This window comes from Cryptotermes secundus, unplaced genomic scaffold, assembly GCF_002891405.2.
Source record: "Cryptotermes secundus unplaced genomic scaffold, Csec_1.0 scaffold428, whole genome shotgun sequence".
Lineage (NCBI taxonomy): Eukaryota > Metazoa > Arthropoda > Insecta > Blattodea > Kalotermitidae > Cryptotermes > Cryptotermes secundus.
The window spans coordinates 1,332,964-1,349,082 of NW_019720711.1; the positions used below are offsets into that span (position 1 = coordinate 1,332,964).

The following is a 16,119-nucleotide window of genomic DNA, read 5'->3' on the forward strand; positions in this document are numbered from 1 at the left end:
TATTAATAGTCATATTATGTTTGTTTTGAAATAGGTCGTAATTTAATGAAAACTATTATGTACAATATTATGAGGGAGATAAAATATATACCTTCCAAACAACATAATTATTACATAAATATTATCTTGGTTTCAAATAAGTCCTATAATTAGCAGGCAGAAATCATTCCCTGCAAACAGTAACTAACATGTTAAAAATAAAAATTAGCGAATTCGCAACTCGACCATGATGGCGTTCTGAAGACAATGCAGATTGTATAAACGCAAAATAATCAGCTGCTCCGAAACGAAACAAGATACATATCTGAAAATTCATCATCGCATGCATCGATTTGTTTTTCCTTGGCACTACATCCCCAGTGAACCTAGGCCTCCCTCCATGAACTTCTCCGTTCACTTCGGTTTTTCTAGATCTTACACAGATGTTAGGACTCCTTGGGCGGTGATCAGCTCGTCGCAAGGCCTCTACCTGTAGACAAATACAGAAAAACGCACACAAACATCCATGCCCTGAGTGGGATTCGAACCCACGATCCCGGTTTCCAAGCGAGCGAAAACAGTACATGCCTTAGACCGCTCGGCTACTGTGACCGGCAGTGTATAAGAATAATATATAAGAAGTCAGTTCGTACCTCACAGGAAACATCCGAACCCACGGTCTCGGCTTCCGAACGAGCGAAGACAGTGCATGCCTTAGACCGCTCGGCTACCGTGACCGGCCATGCATCGATTACAGACAACAAATATGATACACAAATATGAATACAAAAAGAAAACAGATTAGAGACTTGATGACTGAAACGTAATATGAATTAAATTTGTCTGTATGGATCTGATTGCAGTGTGTAGTGAGGTGCAAACACTCCTCATACTCCACGCTCCATTAGAACTCCAACCGCGAGCTTCAGCTTGTCTTTTGAATTCAGTCTGCGATTATCCACTTTTGCGTAGCAGCCAACTGATCTGTGTCTGAGGTGAAACTAAGGAAGGGCCCATTAATCTGGAGATTTTTGGGATTTCCGTTTTCATTTTCCACAACGCACACACAACGTACTACTTGACCGTGCTGATCTATTGTTGCGACAGTTTGAGTGGTGTCTACTGGACTGCTACAGAAAGAAAAGAATGAGGCGTATTTAATATCACAGCTCTCCTTTTCACGCAGTCCATCAGCACTCCGACTATATCATAGTGAATTTGTGCTTGTGCATTGCACATGTCGGTTTCCACTTGGAAACGCCAATACATTTTCAAGAACAGCTTCCTATTATTCAGAAGAGAGAGTAAGGAGAGATATTCTTTTTCATTTTTCATCATCTGAGTCTTCTCTGTGACCACGAATGGGTAACTTTGACATAGCACAATATTTTTTTTACATCAGATTTCTGTGAAACATGATTTAATTTATACCACTCGCCCATGCAAAATTAGATCAAGTATTATATAGGAAGGAGACGGGATAGCTCAGTCGGTATAACGACTGACTACGAGCTGCAAGACCGAGGGGTTGGAGTCCCAGCGGAGTCAAGAACCTTCTATTCTCCGCTTCGTCCAGACCGGATCTGGGGTACACTCAACATACTATACAAAGGGCATCGGAGACTCTTCCCTGGGGGGTAAAGCGGCAGGGGCGTGAAGCTGACCACTAACCTCCAGCTAGTGTCGAGGTCAGGAAGATGTGGATCTATATATCCACTCTCCTAATACGCCTTCATGGCGTAGTGCTTAATTAATTAAGCACAGGGACAAATTTGCCTTATATTAGTAAGGAATGTAAATATTAGTAATGTAAAATTTATATTCCTACATGTGTACTGTAGTGGAGTGACAAGCGTATGTAGTAAACGCTCTAGGATTGCAGTAAAATTGTATTTTCTTTTGTTAAGATGCTACAAATGTATCGTCTATTTTCATTCCATATGCTTCTCTCTTCAAAGACGAGATCAATTTATTCCTGTGCTTAATTAATTAAGCACCACGTCATGAAGAAGCACGGTGGAGTGGAGGTATAGCTCCGTTGATTATTTTGCCAAAAATACTAAATTTGCGCAATGTAACATCTACATCATATCAGCTTCTTTGGTAATGTATCTGTGTACAGTCTTTGCAATGTAACTCTGATCTTTCTATTGTTGCTTTCTTCGTCCTGCGGATCTAAGAAAGAACACGTAAATGTAAAATTACCCCTCAATTTTTGCCAATATATAGGCCTACTTTAGCCATAGTTGTTATAAGGGTGTGTAGATATTGTTGCAAAGTTAATTGACGCGTAAGAGTCCTCGTTTCTAATCGGGTTTTAGCCTACTTTCCTTGTTTTGAAATAATAAAAACAGACTTATGAGCTCATCGTGCTGTCGGTCTGTGTACTCCCTTATTAATTTTCGAATGGTTAAACCAATCTTTATGAAATTTGGTATGTATATGATTTCATGTGAGCCCATCTCAACGGCGCGCTTCATAAATCCCTCCTCTCAGTCTGTGTGTCTATGTATACCCCTCATCCTTGCTAGACAACGGCTTGGTAAAACTTTACCACGATAACAAATACACACTCAACAATAGAAAGATTGTTGAATGCGTCGTTTTCTGTGTGGTTTATGTTGTTATCAAATGAAAATAGGCAATTAGTTATTCTCATAATACCTTGTTATTTATATGAGTAAACATTAATGTTTTAATGTGGATTAAATCGCTCCTTTAAAGTTTCAGCTAGTAATAGTGTGATATTATCATGGAAAGCAAGCGTATCCCTGGCGAAGTAAGGGTACGTCTGCGTGCGTACAATAGAAGAACCCCAAGACACGTGAGGGACGTAAACTCGCAAATAGCGTACATGAGTACGGCGAACTTTACTCTGCAGGCACCCTCTTAGCTCCTCTTTGTTCACCGTGTTACTACAGTTGCTCTTCCTTCTTGATACAAGTCCCATTATTCGTTGGTATTCAGAGAGAAGTGCTCAGTTCAAAGCGCGTGCGCGTGTGTGTGTAGTTGAGGGCGGGGAATCCCACTGATCCTCCATTGTACTCGTAACTGTAATGATGACCGTAACATTGTTACGAAATGAAAGGGAACTCATAGCCTTGTAATAGTCTCGCAGGATTCTTCTGAGCTACTAAAATTTTCTGATTATCCTAGAACCAGACTGGTAAAGATTAGGTTACCCGACGGCTTAATTAATTAATCAGTATGCCATGAAGACATATATGGGTGAGTAGAGTATAGCTCCACCATTTTTAACCTCGGCAATAGGCGGAGGTGAGTGTCAGATTCACGCCCCGGCCTCTTTAATCCCGGTGAAATCGCCACCGGTACCCATTGGAAAGGAAGCTGGATAGGCCCCAGAAACAGTCTGGACGTTGTGGAGAAGAGAAAAATCTTGCCACTGCGGCGAATCAAACCCGGGTCGTCCAGCCCTTAACCCTTCGTTATACTGACTGAGTTATCCCAACTTCTAGAAACGAGTTTTACGGACCTTTTCTTTTTTCGTCTATAATACCACAAATTATATAAAATTAATTCATATTAATTCATACAATGATCGTTAAATGTAAAAAATGTTATTAATATTATTAAAATATTAAATATATACATATGTTGGGGCACGCAGTAGCCTAATTAGTTGAGACACTATGCTACAAGCTGGAAGATCGCGGGTTCGAATTTCAATGAGGTGGATTTTTCAATTGACCTAATCCTTCCGCCCACACTATGGCCCTGGGTTCGACTCAATCTCTAACAGAAATGAATACCAGGAATCTTCCTGGGGCGTAAAGGGCGGTCGGCGACTAAACCTCACTGCCATCTGCGAGCCGATTGTCTAGAAAATGTGGAAACCTCAACATCTCACAACTGACTCCACGGCCTATTACAGGGATACTTTTACCTTTTACCTTTATATACATATGTTATTATGCTGCTACATGTTTCGGCCCTATAAGGCCATCTTCAGATAAGACTTATTTAAGGATTCTAATACACTGTAGCTAATCATACAGCATTTTTAAAATATGTCGTTGATGTTCATATCTTTCTGAATTGCGGCTGTCTCTCTGCATTGTACAGCACGGGTTGGTTCTCTCATATCTCGCAGTTTTCGTTTTCTTGTAACCTATTGATTTATTTTGAAATCTAGGACTAGGATAAGGTTCCTCACACATTAGGGAACATAAATATTTTACGTGTGCACAATTCTAAGAGCTCATGGAATATTAAAATATGACATTAAATGCAAAGGGGTATATTCTGCGACAAGCTGCACCATGCATGGGATAGCTGTCACACGTATTGAAAATTAATGATGTTGGCTGCTTCACATTATATTTCAAGACCAGACATGTGAAGAAAATATAAAGTAGGACTACAGAAGTTTAAAAAATACAGAAATGAAATGCGTAGAAAATGCGCAGTAAGATAACAATATGTGCTCGTGGTAAGAATTGCGTCATATACACATGGACATTTCTTGCATCAGCAATCTGAAGACAATTTATGTCTTGGAAAGAAGGGTGATAAGACTAACTGTAGTAATCATTGTTATCAAAAATATTATTAAAATTTATTATCTCAAGGTTAACTTCACAGGTAAAAGTAACAAGCCGTGAAGGCCCATAGGGTTGTGAGGCGTTGAGGGTCCCACCCTATCTAGACAATAGGCTCACTGATGTCGGTAAGGTTGTCAGCCTTACGCGCCGGCCGCGCTTTACTCCCCAGGAAAATTATTAAATTAATTCCAGGTACCCATTTCTGTCAGAGGCTGTGTAAACCCCAGGGCCTAGTGCGGCTGGAAGGATTGGGTCAATTGAAAAAATCCAATGACCTCATCGGGACTTGAACTCGCGACTTTCCGGCTTGTAACATAGCCCCTCAACCAACTACGCTAACGTATGCCCCCTAACTTCACAGGTAAAGATAAAATTTTCTCTACGCCTTGAAGGCTTATTGGGGAGTGAATGTATAGACACATCATTCTTAACCTCGACAATAGTTGGAGGTGAGACCAGCTTCACGCTTCGGGCGCCTTATCCCCGGAGAAAGAGTCCCCCGTACCCACTGAATATGAGGTTGGAATGTCTGGACGAAGTGGAGAGGAGAGGAACCTTGCCCCTGCTTGAACTAGAACTCCGATAATTTGGCTGTCTATCTCGCAGGCGCTCACTATACTGACTGATAGGATAATTACATATATATGTGTTTACCGAGCGTTGCGTAGTGACGGGATGAGTGGGGATATGTGACCTCACTCGCACTCCTGTTGCGCTATCCAAGCGTTCACAGAGTTGTCGCCTAGCAACGCGCCAATACAATCCGCAACTCCCCCGTAGCGCGCGTGCCCCGAGGCATCTGTGGCTCAATAGTTCCTGCATAGAGCAAATACGCCACAATATAAATAACTTTAAATCACAAGTGTTAAGAAAACAAATAGGTTTTACATACTTTACACAAATTTCCTCCCTAGTGTTTTAGATTAAAAATGAGATTTCAAACAAAAGCTGCCCTCTCAAGTCAGACTGACCAATTTGATAATCACTTTGAAAATAATTTTTATGTTTGAAACGTTTCTGAAGAATGAGATTTCTACGAGTCAACATTAGAAATGTCCGGAGTTGTTTTTCACATTGACCTTGAACTACGACATGTATCTTCTTTTCTTCCTTTTTGTGTAATGGATGCTGAAGGCAATAACATCAAGACAATTGCATAAGAGAGGCTGGACGTCAGAACCATAACCTTTATTTCTCTGGCTGGTAAATATAACAAAATTGCCTCAACATATTGATTTGCCTGATTGTATTCCCGTCGGGAAAGAACTTTAATCGCTCCACGGCATTTCTTATGGTTCCGCCAATATTGGGTATTAATCGTTAGCTAACATTCCACTTAAATTTCTTAGTATGTTTTGGTAGAGTGTGTACCTGATGACGTCACGCACAATGACGATCAAGATTAAAGCAAAACTTCATTAAATTCGTGGCGCTGGACCTTTCTTGAAAATTGGAAGGTTTATAGTTACTCAGACGGGCTAAAAAGTATCTGAATTCTTTTCTTGTAACCAAAAGTTTCTGAACAGATCCCGCTATTGAACCCCTTCCTGATCCAACTAAGACCAAACAACAATTTAACAAACTTTTTTCTTCCAAGTCCTGTTTCATACTGAACTCTCATATAAGCCTAGATATTCCTCGCAGTTCTGTATCGAAACAACATAACAGGTAAAGGCAAAGTTGTCCCTGTGCTTAACTAATTATGCAATACCCAATGAAGACGTATGGTGGCGTGGTTGTATAGATCCACGTTCTCTTGACCTCGGTATTAGTTGGAGGTGAGTGGTCAGCTTCACGCCATTGCAGGTTTACTCCCGGAGGAATAGCTCATCGGTATCCATTGCATAGGAGGCTGGGTGGGCTCCAGATATAGAAAAGTAGAAATTCTTGCCCTCACCATGACTCGAACTCTGACCCCTTGGTCGTCGAGCCCGTAGCTAGTCGCTATACCGACTGCGCGTTCCCGGCTCTAATTGAAATAATATGTTGTGGTATATTTAGTTTCAATATATTAAGTCACACAAGATCAAAGGGCTAATACATATTATTATAATAATCATCACAATACTCTGTCAGCTAATTTCAGTAAGACAGTGCGACAAATTTAATTTTCTCTTTTTCATGGTAAATTTCCTGTAAAATATAAAAATGTAACTAAAATTTTCTATCAGCCGCCGTGTTTCAGGAATCGATTGTCGGCTGCAGTAATTTTTACCTTTGAAAAAAAAAATCTTATTGAATCCTTTGGGGTTCAGTCAGATTAGATGAATTGCATTAAATGTGTTTAAGTAATTATGTTAAAGATAATTGAGGCAGAAAATTGCTATGAATGCTTTCCTTTAAGTAAACTGTGTGCATGTGTACAGCAGTAGGCCCATAAGTTTCCTTCAGGCGCCGCGACGGCGTTACTTGGCTTCTGGACTACCTGTTTGTGCATGCTGAGACTTGTTAGTATCACGCCGTGCGACGTCACACACTTAATGCTTCAAGCTGCCCTCTCCTTTATGGCTATTTTACAAAGCTTTTAGTATCTAGAATACATTGTGTCGAATGTTAGAATGATTGATGTGTATTGGATTGAAACGGATTTGAAAATAAATGGTACTGGCAAAACCGAAGTCGATCCCGGCATTTGTCTGGAGACATTGTGGAAACCCGCAAGAAAATCATCAGTCAAGATGGCATTTGTGTCCAGGCCAAAATTTGAACCGAGAACCTTCAGAATGCAAATCTAGAATCTTATTCCTATACTAAATTTCGCAGTATTGCCTAGTTTTCCTGAGCTACCTGTATGTGTAAAATTGCGGAGTATTAAGTGTTATACTTTATACAATTTGTAGTACAGGCATTTCATTCGTGTTGTGAATTTCGAAGTGTTAAGTTATTGTTTTAATGTTTCACAAATATATATTCATGAACCAGACAATTTTTGCAATGTTTGTAGTAAAACAATATTGAAAATTCTCTGAAAACATTGTTCCGCTAATTGTGAACAACTACTTGCTTTAACTTGGAATTAAAATTGGGAATCAAGAAAATCTTTTGGAATCCCAATGTCTGTTGAATTTTATGTGCAGTGAATCTTCGAGCATGGCTGAAAGACCAAAAAATGCATTTCATTTACATTTTCCACGGTTTCCAAAAAAAGAACATCGTCTTACAGATAGCAACCTGCTTAAAGAAAATTGGTAACTTTTTACAAAAACAGAAGTAAAAAAGGGTATCCAAATTTTCAGTGTCCTGCATGATCTGGCGCTCTTCTTCTTACCAGGCTGCCCTAATCTTACGTTTTATCTTACGTAACGATGATGATGATGAAGAAATACCGGAAACATGACAATGATGTTATGTATTTACAATCGTAACCACTTTCTGACACCAGTTTTCACGTATTCATGGTTAGCGTGACGAATAATAATGGGTTCTGGTTTAGATGAATAGATTTACTGAACCCTCACAAGTCGTAACTACAAATAATTATAACTATCTAAAGATTACTGTAAATATAACGCACAAAATAAAGTATTTAACCTCAATTCAGATGAATGGCACGTGCCATTGGCTCGTAAAATCTAAATTTCAACGTTCTTGCTTTACATAAACGTAACAATTTTCCACCAGTTCTTATTGGTCACGCAGAGCACGTGGAAGAACCATATATGTAAGTGACTGCGCTGCTACTAGGATTGCCACGAAAGTGAACAGAGTATCGAGAGTAGAACCAACGACAACAATGAAACACCAAGGAAAGCAACATGTCTCTTAAAATACGGTTCTTGTTCTGTATTTCAGCATCCCGTTGCAATTGTTTAAATTAGCGTCTATTGTTTATCTGAAAATACAGAAATACAGAATCATAAATAGTAGTCACACTAAAGGCATATATAACTACATGTAAAAGTGTTGCAATTTTGACGGAAGATAAACAACGGACCCAAATACGGTTCTTGTGTTTACATTTAAACTTTATACTGCAATTTTGGGGAGGTGAACGACAAGCAGAGGGCGATTCCACGAAAACCTCTGTAATATAACACAAATATCTGAGCAAATGGAATTCAAATACGTTTGTAGATTTTTGCTGGACACCAGTCAAGGAAATTAACGATGTGACCTTCAAACATAATTCATAAAGATGTAAATAACTGTAATTGTATAAATTATTTCTCTTAAATATATATGCCGAGTATTTTCCTGTATTCCGATGAAGAATAATGTTAGACATTTATCAAAATCGTGAGAGGTGGAAAATTTTATATTCCGTTTTAGAAATTATTCATAAACCATTAAATGCAGGAAACACAATAGGAAGGCAAAATCGTTGTTGATAATTCGTATAATTTGTTTGCTGATTTGGCGGAAATTGGAAGAGTTCGTTGGCTGGTTACGTGACCTTCGTATACACCATTTACGAAGGATCACCCTCGAACCATAACACTGGTATTATCATATTTTTATGCTCCCAGCGATTAAATCAGGAAATTTAAAATAATCCTGACTAAGCCAGGACATTGTGTAAGCAATTTAGTTTCCTTACATTAATTTAACGGCTGTCTGTTCTGGCACCAAATGTTATAGACGTGACCTGAACTACTGAAAGTCCTTAAAGGACCTTCTGTTCGACGTTCATTCTATGGTGAATGAAATCCATATTGCTTCGAGAAACTTATCAGAAAAAGCTGTTCTTTTTATATCATTTTCAAAAGAAGAGGTGCTTACGTTAATATTAATTCAGTTCTATTCATTTTATGCAATAATTAAAAATCGAGGAAAGAAAAACATACAGCATACACTTAGAATGAATATGAATATTATTTAATACATAAGAATATACCATAGCTTTACAAGATGTGAGTTAGAGAAACAACTTTTTTTAAATATGTCAGCGTCTCTACAAACAACATAAGTAGTTTATGCGCACCTAGGAGAAGGATAATGTTTGCTTGAAGAGCTGATAATGAACACTGAAAAGTCTCTGAGATACTCGAAGACCAACCGTTTCGAAAATGGAAGGACAGAACTTGTAACTAAGCTAACTTGAACACTTAGAAGAGTGTCAATATGATACATTTGTTACGTATGGTGTATAGTTTAAAGTACCCTTAACTATTAGCGTTACGGTAGTGGATTTGGGGAGAGAAACGATTGTAATTAAATGCTGCAGAATTTTACTGGATGCATTCCAATTTATTGTCATTTCTATTCGTAATATAATTCCAAACAACAGAGGCTCATTTAGATCAGATTTAACTAAGATAAAGTATAATTTGTACGCGTATAAACAATGAAGGGAGGAAAATAAAATGTTGCGGTTTTTATGAAAATATAGAAAACAAATATTTTACATGGTTATGGAAATAGAGTTTAGAATGAGTAAATACTACCAGGTTCTTAATATGGCCGGTACTTGTTATACTGTAAATCATTGATAACGTTTATACTCGTGGATCAAAGTTAATTTTCTTGAGACAGAGATAATCTCACTTTTATTGATGTTGAGTTCATAAAATTATAATAATATTAATTATAAGTAGATTGCAAATATAATGGTAAGGAAATTAGTCATTTTGTCATCAGAAAAAGGTACTACCATAATTAACTGCATCCCCGAAGTCATAAGTGAATATGGTAGAAAGGAGAGACCTAAAAACAAATACTTGTTGTACACAAACGAACTCTCCAAAAATGGATGGAAACATTTCAGAAAGAGAGACTTGAGGTTTTCTGTTGTTTAAATAACTACGAAACAGTCTCACATACCCATCACAAATTTCAAACACTCGGAGCTTATAAAGGCGCAAGTTATGAAAACAAACTTTAAAGACCGGTTAATACGTAATATATAAAAGCGCGGTATCAATTTGTTGATGAGAGTCGACGAAAAATGTAGTTAAATCAAACTACGTTACCAAATTTGTGATGATGAAACTAAGTGGGAGGGGAATTAATTAAAAGTTAAATGGTATGAAACATGGCCATGAATGACAAATTCGGATAGTTCGGAAGAATTTGTAAAAATATAAATCACTCTGTAACTGCTAATAAAAAAAAACTCCGTGGTTTTAGTTCGCAAGAGAACTATACAGACAGACCGACCGCCGCTTGTCGGCGAATTTAGTGATTTCTTCCTAGCATCAGAAAGAAATGTACGCATGGTTGTGTTTCCATCCTTTAGCATTCTCTGTACCTGCAGGGTTCACAGAACACACTGATAGAAAACACGCGGGCACTGAATAAACACTTCCGTACAGCAACACGGCTGGGCGAATAATGATAAATTAAACAACAAGAACAACAACAACAGTAGTAATAATAGTAAGACAAAGAAGAAGGCGAATAATACAGCATTTACAAGTGCAATTTGTTTGTCAGATTTATTTGGTTTTCAAAACAAACATCGAATGCTTCACAGAACATCATTAGCCAGTTCATACATATATGTGATAAAGATGAAGTGTGTTTTCTGGGAGGTAAGAAGATACTTTAAAACATTGTTTTGATAAGCTTCGTCCTATAAAATTTAACGCCATGCTATTAATCTGAATGAAGCCTACGTGCGTTTGTTATAACAAGGAGTTCTGATACGGAATTAAAACGCTCAATTTGGGGCGCACACTGGTTCCGCTCTGGTTGACTCATCTCCGCTCAGGTCTTGCTTCTGCGCACTACTTCCGGCGCATTTGCAGTCAGGTCGTCATGGGGGTCGTGGGCGTCGTGGCCATTCAGATGCAGAGGAAACTATTGCAGTCATGCTCGTTTCGAGACAACTTGAGTTTTAGTCTGTCTATGGTGCCGATTCAATGCTTTTTTTTTTGTCTGGACTGCGTTAAAGGAGGATTATTCTTTTTCAAGTTGTGCTGTATTACAGTACTGTTCATTCCTGTTTCTGTTGGTAGCTCTGAAGCCCAAGATAAAAAGCCACTACCGAGGTCACAAGATGGCGGTGTGGTTGAACCTGATCCCACAGTTGCACCAACCTGGAGATGAAGACGTAAGCATGAGACACCACCATTTCCACGAGAGGGGAGAACACTACTATTCAGGTAATTCAAATGATTTCCTTCAGATTCTGTGGTATTGTACCAGAAGTTAAGTTGACAGCGTAGTGGTTGAGGTGATACGCTACAAGCCGGAAGGTCACGGGTTCAAATCCCGATGAGGTCATTGAATTTTTCAGTTGACCTAATCCTTCCAGCCGTACTATGCCCTGCGGTTTACTCAGCCTCTGACAGAAATGAGTACCAGGAATTAAATAATTTTCCTGGGGAGTAAAGCGGGGCCGGCGCGTAAGGCTGACAACCTTACCGCCATCTTTGAGCTGATTGTCTAGATAATGTGGGACCCTCAACGTCTCACAACCGTATGGGCCTTCACGGCCTGGTACAGGGATAGCCTTACTTTTTTTTTCCTTTACAGTGTACAGTTCAGTAATTAAAGCCTGTTTCACAGGTATTTGTGTAAGTCAAATAGTCTTTCCAAGTGGTAAAACTCCAACAACATTCGTGCGTTGTGTGCTGCACATTATGACCGTTAAACGAAACTGTTATGATAAATATAAACATTTATAAGATCCTTGAAGTTTAAACAACGAAATGAATCGTGGCTCGTGGAATGGAAGTTGATACAAGTCCCATTATTCATTGGTATTCAGAGAGAAGTGCTCAGTTCAAAGCGCGCATGCGTGTGTGTGTGTGTGTGTGTAGGGCCGGGGAATCCCACTGATCCTCCATTGAACTCGTAACTGTAATGACGACCGTAACATTGTTACGAAATGGAAGGGAACTCATAGCCTTGTAATAGTCTCGCAGGATTCTTCTGAGCTACTAAAATTTTCTGATTATCCTAGAACCAGACTGGTAAAGATTAGGTTACCCGACGGCTTAATTAATTAATCAGTATGCCATGAAGACATATATGGGGGAGTAGAGGTATAGCTCCACCATTTTTAACTTCGGCACTAGGCGCAGGTGAGTGGTTAGATTCACGCCCCGGCCGCTTTAATCCCGGTGAAATCGCCACCCTTACCCATTGGATAGGAAGCTGGGCGGGCCCCAGAAACAGTCTGGACGCTGTGGAGAAGAGAAAAATCTTCCCACTGCCGCGAATCGAACCCGGGTCGCCCAGCCCTTAAGCCTTCCCTATGCTGACTGAAATTTAGATTTACGGCACGTAATTAGGCAAAATTAGGCAAAATGTTTCCCGCCCAAGTAGTTTCCAATTCATCCGGTAGATGGGGAAAGTTATCGGGTACCAATGCCAGTAGAGGGCCGACCTCGCTGGCAGAAAGGGGAGATAGAGGGCACCAGTATCGGTAGGGTATGGCGACAGTAGAAATTAAAGGGGGACGTACAATAGACTATTAGTCGCGGTGCATGGGGAAACCCACCCCCCTCTCTACTGAATAACTGAATCTGCAGTAGGAAAGAAAGAATTAGGTAAGAAGTGTTTCTATGGCTTTATTTGTGGAGCTACTTTCCAATATGGCAACTTGATTCGTAAGCTTCTTCTTAACTTCTATATATAATAATACAAATGCCGTCGTGAATGCAACAATTTATTTGGTTGTAGATATTTGCCTTTTCTTCCTCTACACTACATGTTTCGGCCGTAATTGGCCATCATCAGGTGTATTTTTCACTACGTAGCTGTCACACTGCACACAGTCCAAAATCTAAAACACCAGCCTGTCAGTTTTGTTTTACAATCTCGCCAACACACGCTCCTCAATTTGATTTTCGAATTACAGTTAAAAATTTAAAATTTCTAAAATTTAAAGTTTTAAATAACAGGGACAATTGCTATTGTCTACATGTGCTGCAGCGGCTGTTTATTGTTTTCAGCACCGTTCATGTATTGTTCAGTGCAGGCTCCCTGTGTGTGTGTCGCTGCTCGTCTTTAATACGTGTGTCACTTTCTTCTTAACATTCTAAATAATCTGTATTTTTTTCCTTGGCCCTACAGCCCCAGTGGGCTTAGGCCTACCTCCATGAACTTCTCCGTTCACTTCGGTTTTTCTAGATCTTACACATTCGGTAGGACCCCTTGGGCGGTTAATCAGCTCGTCGCAAGGCCTTAAACACAAAAAAACGCACACAAACATCCATGCCCTGAGTGGGATTCGAACCCACGATCCCGGCTTTCGAGCGATCGAAGACAGTGCACGCCTTAGACCGCTCGGCTAGCGTGACCGACCAAATAATCTATATATCACCACTTAATATTAAAAGTATGTGTAATAATGAAAAATAATAATTTAAATAAGACTGTAATTCTGTTCACGATTTCAGTAAAACTTGTATGTACAGAAATAATTCCAATCTGCTTTCTCAATCTTAAGTGTATTATTAAGTTCATTATAAAATAATGATTGCCGTTCCACTTATTAACTGCTATTGGTTCGGTGAGAAGCGCCTTTAATGTGAATTTAAAAAATGTGTTGAGGTGTGCAATCTTATCTCTCACGGGGTCACATCTCAGAAACGCACACTTACTAAGCACCATGATGTGAAGCTAATACGGGCAATGTTGTCCAAAAACTTGAAAGTACACAATTACTGCTATTATTCGTCTTGAAACTGCTGTTCGATCGACTGGCATCGAAGCGGGCAGCTTGTCTGGCAGCTGGACGCCATGGCATTAGTGTCGGTGTCGCGATACCGCCCTAAGGATATATTTCAGTAGCTGCCAAGACGTGTTCGGCCATGTCAATTGTTGCTACATGCGAGCTCCTATCTGCCTTCTACGTGAGCAGTCTTGGCAACTTCTGACATGTTTCACGAAATCGTCGTTAAGTGGCAGCACACTTCAGACCCCACATGTTCTCACTGTGAGGTTAGAGAGACTATGAATCACATTTTGCTTTGTCTAACAGTGTGCTTTCTTGTAATACTGCACGCTTCAGCGTCAAAGATAATCTGAAACTCTCAAAATATGACAAAGAAACAGGGGAAAAGAATGAAATTTATCTCATACACGTACACGAATTCTTTACAACGATGACGGCACAGTTCTTCGTAGTAGCAAACATTTGCTGCGCATTGACACTGCGGCCTCGAGCAGCCAGCAGCTGCAATACTGTCCTGAGTAATCTCATGTCATTGCAAACAAACAAAACTCCGTGATTTTACTTCGCAAGCGAACTATACCGACTGAGCGACCGCCGCTTGTCGGTGAAGTTAGTGCCAACTTTAGCGGATAGAGAGTGTCGCGTGGTCAGCGCAACGAATCCCCATGGCCGTTAATTTCGTTTTCTAAACCGGAGCCGTTATTTCATTGAAATAGCTCCTCAATTATCATCACGAGGCTGAGTGGACCCCGTTCCAGACCCACTACTTCTCAGAAAAATCTGGTAGCGCCAGGAATCGAACCCGGACCACAGAGGCGTTTTATGTCATTGCAAGCAAATATAAATAAAACTATCGTATTAAGAAATAATACATTCAAAATTTAATATCTTAAATATTTTTCACAAATATCAATAGAGTTAGCAGTTATCATAATCATTTTCTTCATATTCTTAAAGACCCAAAAATATATAAATGCCTCTAAGATGCAGTATAGTGGAGGGGGAAATAGCCTTATGTTCGAAATAATTCGGTACTTGCGAGTCATAATTTGTTTCATTACCTGTTTACTACATTCAGTTCACATAGGCAGATCTGAAATGCAGCATTCATTTACGTAATTGCTGAAATTAACGTAGTTAGATACACAAATATTGCAAATTCTGGCCTCCACTGATAACGCAAAAAGAAGGCTGTTCAACATGACCAAAGATTCCTACAAGTAAGCTCTCTCGATGACAACTGATACAAGTGCCAAATTCTTCTTCGCTTCTTGTCATCACCAAAAAGGAAATTTCCGTGACCATTCTTGTCTCTAGATTCAGCCTGCTGGCGTGTCTGTCAGTGAAGTCTTAATCCTCTGCTGGTTACCTTGCTACACTCCTATCAGGAACATATAGTGTCAGACGGTAGGATCACTGATAAATCGGAATGGATTTGAAACAAATCCCGCGATTGTTTCTGAACGAACTAAGGAAATCCACGCAAAAGGTGAGTCTGGATAGCCGTTGTCTTACCGTCCCCCTCCGCGTGACCTCTAGCCACACCGGTGGGTCGCTACTCTTTAACTTCCTTCCTTCCTTCCTTTGTCGTTCTCACCACTGCCGTCGTTGGTCGTGGAGCTTGCAGCTAGGTCGGCTTTACCTGGCTCCACCGCTTCTCNACTACGCCAGCCCGCTCGATAATTAAGTTTTAGTTTTTTGTCTGCGTGCGACGTAATATTAAATGAAGAGGAATTCCTCTCAATGAACATTCCGGTGTTTGGTCTGGTGGAATGTTTAATTGCTACGTGTATTTCGAATAGCTTACATTCTGAAACACGTTATTCAGGACGATAAATTTATTTTAAATTTTATTTATATTATCATAATTTATTGAGATTAATTTATATTAATATGTGTGTACTTCATGCAAAGAATACGTGGGCTCTATAGATATTAACTTAAGCATCCTGTTGCACTCTACACGATAAATGATACAAACTCCGTCCCAAGTGCCCCCAATATATATTATAT

At 39.6% G+C, this 16,119-nt stretch overlaps 1 protein-coding gene across 3 annotated transcripts in view; it reads left to right on the forward strand.

Annotated features, from left to right (window-relative positions):
• LOC111871835 (neuroligin-4, X-linked) overlaps positions 1–16,119 on the forward strand; it is a 756,550-nt gene that overhangs the window by 730,962 nt on the left and 9,469 nt on the right. For all 3 annotated transcript variants that reach the window (XM_033754434.1, XM_023865206.2, XM_033754432.1), the window contains exon 10: positions 11,438–11,584. In XM_033754434.1, the coding sequence (XP_033610325.1) occupies positions 11,438–11,584 (147 nt within the window). The remainder of the gene's footprint in view (positions 1–11,437; positions 11,585–16,119) is intronic.